Source organism: Trichogramma pretiosum, unplaced genomic scaffold (assembly GCF_000599845.2).
Source record: "Trichogramma pretiosum strain Unisexual culture from Peru unplaced genomic scaffold, Tpre_2.0 scaffold46, whole genome shotgun sequence".
Classification (NCBI taxonomy): Eukaryota; Metazoa; Arthropoda; class Insecta; order Hymenoptera; family Trichogrammatidae; genus Trichogramma; species Trichogramma pretiosum.
In genome coordinates this window covers 1,020,076-1,029,069 of record NW_019641609.1, presented here as the reverse complement: position 1 = coordinate 1,029,069, position 8,994 = coordinate 1,020,076, and the positions used below count along the sequence as shown (strand labels likewise).

General features: G+C 38.9%; 1 protein-coding gene across 6 annotated transcripts in view; it reads right to left on the bottom strand.

The window, feature by feature from the left end:
• Positions 1 to 3,009: 3,009 nt before the first annotated feature.
• The window catches only part of LOC106654912 (transcription factor Ken), a 43,921-nt gene continuing 37,936 nt past the window's right edge, over positions 3,010 to 8,994 (bottom strand). For 3 of the 6 annotated variants that reach the window (XM_014375045.2, XM_014375047.2, XM_014375046.2), the window contains 6 exons: positions 6,384 to 6,509; positions 5,939 to 6,232; positions 5,696 to 5,868; positions 5,222 to 5,623; positions 4,120 to 4,447; positions 3,010 to 4,026 (listed from right to left, as the gene is read on the bottom strand). In XM_014375045.2, the coding sequence (XP_014230531.1) occupies positions 3,508 to 4,026; positions 4,120 to 4,447; positions 5,222 to 5,623; positions 5,696 to 5,868; positions 5,939 to 6,232; positions 6,384 to 6,434 (1,767 nt within the window). In that variant the 5' untranslated portion in view covers positions 6,435 to 6,509 and the 3' untranslated portion in view covers positions 3,010 to 3,507. The remainder of the gene's footprint in view (positions 4,027 to 4,119; positions 4,448 to 5,221; positions 5,624 to 5,695; positions 5,869 to 5,938; positions 6,233 to 6,383; positions 6,510 to 8,994) is intronic. The other 3 variants (XM_023458492.1, XM_023458493.1, XM_014375049.2) reach the window with 3 other exon arrangements.

The window sequence follows — 8,994 nt, the reverse complement described above, 5'->3', positions numbered from 1 at the left end:
GGAGCGCCGATGAGCAGCTTTTACAACTCATGATGCACTTGGATTTCTTTCTCGAGAAGAAATCCGGATATTACCGTGCACATTTACTTGTGCGCCTGTAGTATATACCTGCGCGCACACACGTTGAGTAAGAATCAATAGATTGGTTAGTAGATAGAGTTGAAAGGTAAATAAATTAAAAGTGCCTTGCAGACGTGAAGGTATTTTTTTTTCAACTCATGTATTTTCGTCAATGTAAATCTACGAATACTAAGAAAGCATTTGAGGCGGAATTGCTACACTCGTTCGAGAAGAGTAGCTATGTGGTAATAATACGTTTTACAAAATTATAACTTAACGATTTTTCAACAATCAAAGAAAAAAAAGAGATAAAACGTAGATAATAGCGAGAGAAAAAAATCGGAGAGCAAGAGAACATTTTGTGAAGTAATACAAAGCTCGAGATAGAGAGAAATGTAACTGTGGTGTTTTGTTTCGTGGTATACAAGTGCATCTTTGTCGCGAGATCATTTTTTATCTTCATCTTCCTTCGTGCGTGTATAATATTAATAAAATTGTACAAAAAATTCTCTTTTATCTTCGTTGTCTCAACAATAATGAAGAATATGCGAGCATTGATATAATTAAAATTCTCTTTTTGTTAATTTTTTTTTGTTTATTTACGAGCTTTTATATTTATTTTCTATAGCTTCGTATATAAAAGCGCACTCTGTTTTAACGTGCATTTTGTAATAAAAAATAAAATTATTAACATCCAATCCGAAAAAAATAATTACATACATTAGAAAACAAAAATAAAAGTTTTTGTACTATGACGAACGTTATCAAGAAAAGGTACATCTTACATTCACAAAATGGTGACGAAAAACGCCATAAAAAATTCCATTATTGTCACTCACAATCGATCGTTTGGTCATTTCTTCGTAACGCATAAACTCTTAGGCATTCTTTTTTTTCCGTTATCATACAAAAGTATTCAATAACCGAGCAAAAATATCATATAGTACACACATTTGAAAGATCTGCAAACTTGGCACGCGTTTAATTCGTACTTATGAGTACACTCTTTTGCCTATTGTGCATTGAATTATAAAAAAAAACTAACTCTTTTTTCTGTTATATGTACAAAGTTTATTTTAAATAACTATATTATTTTTATGCATTATTGTCTTTTTAAATCTATTTATTAAAGCTATACGCTAATTTTTTTATACAATGTGACATAATCTAGTAATCGTGCTCATTAAACGTATTCTCTACTTAACTAAAATATGACAATTTATTTAATAATGATCAACATAATTGGGAATTAAAACTACGAAAGATGCATTGCAGGAAAAAATGAACAGTTTTCGTACATATAACTAAACTCTCTCGCTTTTCACTCGGCTAGATGAATGAAAAAACATGTGATGCGAAGCGGCGCTACATACTTACTTTTTTTTTATTATGAGAACGGACCTAGGCACGCGAGTTACATAATAATTACTTTATTTTTATTATCATTTAGTATCACATTACGTTCACTGTGTGTTGTATTTATGCATTAACATATTCATTTCATGCTGGCCATTTTATATATATGCCTTACTTTCAAGAATCAAGCGGGCAGCTTCGAATGGAATAAAGAATTTAGAAAACGAAACATTTTAAGTACTTCTGCACATGTGCAACTGTTTTTTTTTCAAATGAAAAATAATATTATATTTAAATATAATGACAACATTGAATGATTTAAATAAATAATGTATTTTTTAACTCAAGCTCATAAAAGCAACAAAAAAAATACTAAAAGTGTCAGAGTTCGTAAGCATGGAGAAAAGTCGCATGATAGAAAATTATCCATTATGTTTATGATTTAATCAAACCTTACGTTCAAACGTGCCTCGCGAACGTATCTTTGGTGTGACTGCTTCGTTATTTATTTATGACAATGAAATTTGCGTATTTATCCTTTAATAAACTACATTATACATGATTGCATTGGAGTACACTGCGGCTCTTATGATGTAACAAGTTTGCTTTAAAAAGCTATTTTCTATAATAATATTTTTCAAAAAATAATTTTTCTCTCAAGGCTTATATATTTTCGTAAGGCACTCATTTGGAATGTTATGCATACAATTTTTTTCAATTTTTCATTTGATTGAATCAAATCAATTTTTTTCTATGAGATAGAAAAAACTATCTCGTTACTCCTATTAATATAAGAGCTGATGTCCGGCATCAAACTTACATTTATGAAAAGAAAATAAAAATATTAATCGCTAACTTTTTTTTTATTAAAAATTTCATACGATCGTCCATACACGATCTACTAAAAAAAAAAAATTAGAAGCTTCAACAGCGATTGGATTCGATTTCGGCATTCCAAAGGCTGTCGCCGTTTGCAAGATCATTTCAGAACTTTTATAAAAAGAAGTACTTACTCAATGAATATTATTAAGTATACTTCTCAATACAATGATTTCTCTCTATCTCCATATTTTCACTCGACTCTCTTTTTTTTGTATAAAAGTTTTGTCTAAAAACGCTTAAGTCTATGAACACATGTAATCACTGCCCAATTGACCAATTCGGACCCTTCTAAAAAGGCGTTCGATTTTTATTTTTCGTTGAAACGTACATCGGCGGATAAATATATTGATTTTTTATACCCTGGTATGAAAAAATCACAATTTTTTTTCTCATAATACTCAATGGCGCTTATCAATTATAATCGGGATCGTGCATCTGAATCTATACAGAAATGTTTCAAAAAAGTATTGTAGCAATAATACGCGCATAAAATGAAACGAAAGAAAGAATGGAAACAAAAAAAATATTGTTCCAGGTCCCATTGAAGGCAGGTCGCTATTACAAATAAAAAATAAATTACTACGTTTTCTACATGCTAATAACTGATATTCGGTGGAAGTTCAATTGGTCCCGTTATTATTATCTACTCACATTCTTAATCGAAATTTTTCGAACGTTAAAATTAATAACAACTCTCTTTCATTAATTCTATTCACAATTTTGCTCATTTTTTTGTCTATCGAACACTATGTACAAAAGAATTTTCAAGATAAAAATAAAAAAATGAATAATTTCTCTTCTTACAGAAGTAATAATAAAGCTAAGATCGTTAGTTTATAAAGTAAGAATAAAGCTTATTACGTTATATCGTGATTGGTTAGAAACGTGTGCGTCGCCGCAATCTAGTTTTTGTTATTAAATTACTGTCGGTACAATATTACAATTAATTTCTATTACGCTCGCGCGTGTGGTTTTTAATTGAAAAAAATAAAGTAAAATTAGATTCCGTACAAGTATTAGTGTGTCTTTTGCGCTCAGCGTAAAGACTAACAATAATTACTATTGTCTTGGTCACAATTATGGTATATCACTTGGATTGTCGCAGTTGGACGGTGGTGCTGTGTGGTGCTTCTTTTTTCTCCTCCTCTTGGAGCTGCTCGAAGTCGACGTCGTCGTTGTCGCCTCGGCCTCCATCGGAGGTTGTCCTAGTCAGGCCTCCGACAGATTTTTACTCAGCAGCAGGGTATTGTGCGGCCCCGACAGATGCCTGATGAGCTCGGACTGGCTCTCGAACGAGGCCGTGCAGAAGCAGCAGTTGAACATGTTGTCCTGCGTGATGATGCCCCGATGCACCGAACAGAGATGCTTAAGTAGATGAGCTTTCTGCTTGAACATGGCGACGCAGAGTCGACAGGCGAACGGCTTCTCGCCCGTGTGGACGCGCAGGTGGGTCTTGAGATTCCACGACATGCCGAACTGTTTGCCGCAGTAGCTGCAGCGATACTCGCGCACCGTCGGCGTCGACCGGGGCGAGTCCTCGGGCGTCGGAACTTGAACGACCGAGGGTATGCGAGCGGCCGAGGGCACTGCCCAGCCGGCCCAGGGTGGCGTCACCATTGGCTCGACCGAGCTCGGCTCCTCCGAGGGGGCTCGACGACACGACGAAACCGGCGACTCCGACGAGTGACGATCTTGAACCTGCAATTCGTTTGGGTACACATAACCGTACTAGGGATGGTACATTTTTCTCCGTTAGATTTGGGGACCAACAATGGGTGAATAATAATAGTAATAATAATGCATGCACTAAAAGGCACCTACAGGAAAGAAATGTTTTTGGAAGCTTACGAGGAACGGCGGCGTGGGCGTGATCGGTGGGTGCGAGTGCTGCGGCGCCGTCAGTTGTCGCGATGCCTCGAAGCTCGGATTGAAGGGGGCGAAGGCCGTGTTACCCGTCGGTGCGTTGTAAAAACCGGGACGTCGCTTTCTGTGCGGTTTGACGACGTATTTTTCGGGTCCAGAAGCCAGGTCCTCCGTTTTTCGTTTTCCCGGCTCTATGCTCAGTCCCATCCTCAGGGCCATTTCTCGTCTGCGCTCCTCCTCGAGCTCGTAAGATTCGCGTCGTTCCAATTCTTGTTTGAAGGATATCCTGCGAAATCGTTTCTTTATATAATTGCGCTGTTAGAAATATTTACAGTAATGTCAATGCAAAAGTGGAGAAAGTCTTTTCCTTTGCGTTGATAAGATCAATTAATTAAATCCCACATAGTGTTGTGATCTTCTTATTATTATTATTATTATTATTTTTTTGATTATTTAATTTATTTATTATTTGTACCGTGGAATATAGACCACATACGGCCCCGAGGCAGATTTACAAAGATTGTATGATTTTAAAATTGATATAAAAATAATAATAGCAATTTTTTTAGCAGATGAGTACAAGTGTATGTACAACAATTAAAATTACGAAAGTATGCGTATCTTACTTATATAGTTATTTATACTGTTATTGTGATTTAGCCACTTGTAGATTTACAAATAAAGGAACTCGTCATCTAGCGTTAGAGACTGGCTATAGAACTTTCATATATTTTTTGAGTAAATAATTCCAAAAAATAAATCCGTAGTAATAAAGCATTAATTTTTAATCAAAATTTTTAAATTTAAATATAGAATTGGATCTTTTTTGTTCAATTTTTCGTAAAAATTTTACAATGATGCAATTGAATGAGCTTGTTGTGTAATTTATGTGAAAAAATAAAATTTTCAACGAAGATCGTAAAAGTATCTACATGAAATAATTTTAAACTCAGATTTTATATCTGCATTAAATTTGCGATCGTTTTTAATAGCGTAGAAGCTCCGGTTCTAGAACTCCGTAGAAGTTCTCCAGGTAGTCGCAATCGAAAAAAAGCCTTACCTATATTTCTCAGCGAGAGCTCGTTCTCTCTCTCGGATGGACGAGTCGACGACGACGTCCCTCTTGTTGTCGTCGTAGTGGCACTCGACCTTGTGCTTGACCTCGTGGTGGCCGCTGTCGTTCGACGTGCCCGAATTCAGGCTCAGATTGACGGGATCCGAGCTGTCCCTGCGCTGAGATCTTGGCTCGCAGCTGCCGCCGCGTTCGCTGCCGCCACCGCCGCCGCCATGACACGCGTTCTCGGAGCAGCGCGACCGCGTGTCGGCCTCGCCGTTGGCGTCGTTGTTCTCGACGTCGACGACGTTCACGTCGATGTCGTCGTCGGCCTCGTTGCTGTCGTCCTCGTTCGTGTCCTCGGCCTTTATCACCACTGAGCAGCACTCGGCTGGATCGCTCGTGTGCCTAGGGAATGCAACGGAGGGCCAATTTGAAAAAATGATTTTTGATCTTGATAACTTTCATCGGGTTCATTACCTCTCGTCGTATTGTGACTCGTAACTCGAGGCGTCGCGGCTCTCCGCCGACGGCGACGCCCTCTCTTTTTCGGACTTGGACGACTCACATTGGTCCACTAGACCGGTATTGAATTGTTCCGATCGTATTTGTAACATTTCCAGAAGTTCCTTTAGCGGATGTAATTCGTGTGCCTGATAACAAAAGCATAATTTATCGTTGACTGTCGATACGATATCGTTTCATAGCTATATCTATACTCACGGGTATGATCGTCTCCCCGTTGTATAAAAACTCGAGCATGTAGCGCAGCTCGATGTGACGCACCCCGGCCAAATGCACGACGTGATCGATCGACGGATCGAGCAGGACATTGGCCAGCAGCGGACTGGCCGCAGCCAGGACGACCCTGTGGGCTCGCAGGGGCGGGCCGTCGTCGCACGACAGCGTCACGTCGACGTGTCGATCGCCCGTGAACCAGGAGCCGACCTCCTCGGCCAGCGTCGCCGGATGCTTGCTGTACGTCAGTGTCAGTTCGCCGCCGAAGTTCGCCATTTTCTGCAAAATTCAATTGAGCCACACGGGGCACAAAACACATTTCAATCGTGGACGTGATATTCAGGACTCGAATTCATGCTTCATTCGTATCTTATATTTTTGATATAAATGCAAAAAAAGAGACAAAAAAGTGGGAGAAATCGGTTCTTACAATTTTCGTATAACCACTTGGCTTAAAGGATGATACAGAGAATTCTATCATTATAAAATTCGAGCTTCTACGTGCTTCGTGGTCTTGATATTTTCAACGAGATTATCTCTATCGGTCTGCTTAAGCCTAGAAAAAAAAGTTCAATTATAAGAAAATTTTGCACGCGCAATTACAAAAGTAAAAGCAAAGCAAAAAAAAAACGTGTACTGATAAAAAACTCAAATTCCTTGAAGCTGACAATATTCATAACAAATATTATATGTTGAAATGGAGCAATCGTTTCGAGTAACATAGACGTGTGCCCAGAGTTCGTTGACTACAGTATTATTATATTATCGCCCGCAGAGTGTTGTACGCGGAAAATCCACATAATTTCTCAATGAGAGTCGATAACCGCAATTGTGTTGTAATTAGAAAAAAAAATCGTCGTGGAACTGCGTCGCGATGGCGCGCGTGAAAGTAGTCGCGGCGTGAAATGGGATTTTATCTTCTCTCGACGAGTGATAAGTTGCCTATTAATTATGAAATCGGTCAACGAAAAAAAAAGTTCATTTGGAAAACAGTAGGTTTAAAATACGGCCGCGTGCAGCAGCAATCTTCGCATTAGTAAAACGCGCGAGTGTAAAAGAAAAGCTCGCGAAGTTTCTTCGAAAAAAGGCGCGCGTGTTTATTTTTAGATATACTCAACGCAGCAGCGGTGCATCGTCGTGTCGCAGACGCATCCACTTTATTTTCATGGAATATTCGCGCAGTAACTAAGTGTCTGTTTCGCGAGATCTGTCGATACACAAAAACCCATAATGTACATAGGCGCGGATTTGACTAATTCGCCAATAGATCACGGCTCTTTCAAACTTTTCAAGTCCAAAAAATCATTTAGCAGCTGCAGCAGCAGCGACGCGTTAAAAGCAAACAGTCGCGTAATATATGCGTTGCTTGTGTAGTTTTTTTCTTTTTTTTTTCTAGGTGCGGTATTGTATCCCACCCACATTTGCGATGATTATTCATGCATGCGCTGTTATCCTTGTACGATATGCTTAACGCTTGCAATAATATGCAATCTCGGGGCTTTATAGGAGCTAAAATAGATTTTCTCTCTCCTTCGAGGCCTGACACTTTACTGCTCTGCTGCAGCAGCTGTCAATAAAAGCCTTATTACTCATTTTCAACAACGATGACGAGAGCTGATACGCGCGGATCTATGCAATTACTCATTTATACATTCTCTCTCTCTTGCTCGCTCGACTCCTCGTCAAGTTCAAGATTGAGAAGTCTCCTCATCGCGTGTGAGTGTGTGTGTGTGTGCCGTCACGTTTTCTGCATTGTGTACACACTCCATACTTTCATCCTAGCGCGTGTAAAACGCGTCACGGCCTTTTTGGAGGCGGAGTCGGCATAGGCATATTAGAACTCCGACGACGACGCGCGCTCCGCAAATGGGTGGAGCTTTTCGACGCGGGATCTGCAGGTGCTGCCGCTCGACGATGCTCGCCGCAACGCAAGTCGATTCGCCGCGAGCAGATTTCCTACTTATCGACGGCGATACACGCGCGGCCACGATTGTTATTTATTGATGTGTAGTAAAAGTTTGGTCTAATTTCGGCTCCCGAGTCACTGACACGCGAGAGAGCGCGACGACAAAGAAGAAGCTATTTTTAATCATTTTTTTGACGATTAGATACACACGACGTGTGTGTAAATAGTAGTCGGCTATTTCGCAACAACAAAAAAAAAGACTTTCTCGACTAATCAAATTTCATGTCTGAATTTCTATTAATTCTCGTGTTTACGCGTATCTGAACTTGCATCGCATTAACTTTTGAATGACACGCTTAATGCCATAATCCTTACCTCAGATTACAATGCAAAAATAAAAAAGAGAATATTATCGAGACAACTTTCACTGATTTATCATCGACACAAACTGTCGTTTTATTATTTGATCTTTCTTGAGAATCCCTCGAGATTGAGCAATTGAATCCGGAGATGAAGCGCGCATACCTTTCTAACGCATTTTCTCTCTCTCTCTCTCTCTCTCTCTCTCTCTCTTCGCTTTACGAGTATGATGTCATACAGTTATACTTGATTTTTTTACCGATGCATTTCTGGTGGGTTTCTATTGCATAAGAGGAAAGAAAATCGGACGAAAAGAGAAAGAAAGCGTGTAGACAGTGGCACAGCAGAAAGTTTAATTGAGTTCTTTTTTTACTTTCAGTGAAATCGAAAGTCAATTGTTGTGTTGTGCGGAATTATGTAATTGGGACCGATACAGCGTGTAATGTATGGTTTTACCGAATAAGAGAGTGTGTCTATTGATCTCTGACACTTTTTTATTTGTGCTCGATTTATAGGGGCCACGACCGATAGAAAAACGATTATTATGACTTAGACAGATGTTTCGCGTGCTCTTTTTTCAATTTCATTGTGTACATATGGATGAGTTAATGGCAAATAAATGTATTCGTAATACCACCATATCTGTGCTAAAAAAATCAATTCCACAATCGTCTTTTCGCTTTACAAATTAACGCAAGAAAGCAGCGCAAGACAATAAAAGAAAAAAAAAGTTGAAAGTCATCTGCGATCACAAATTTTAATGCTGCCACTACTA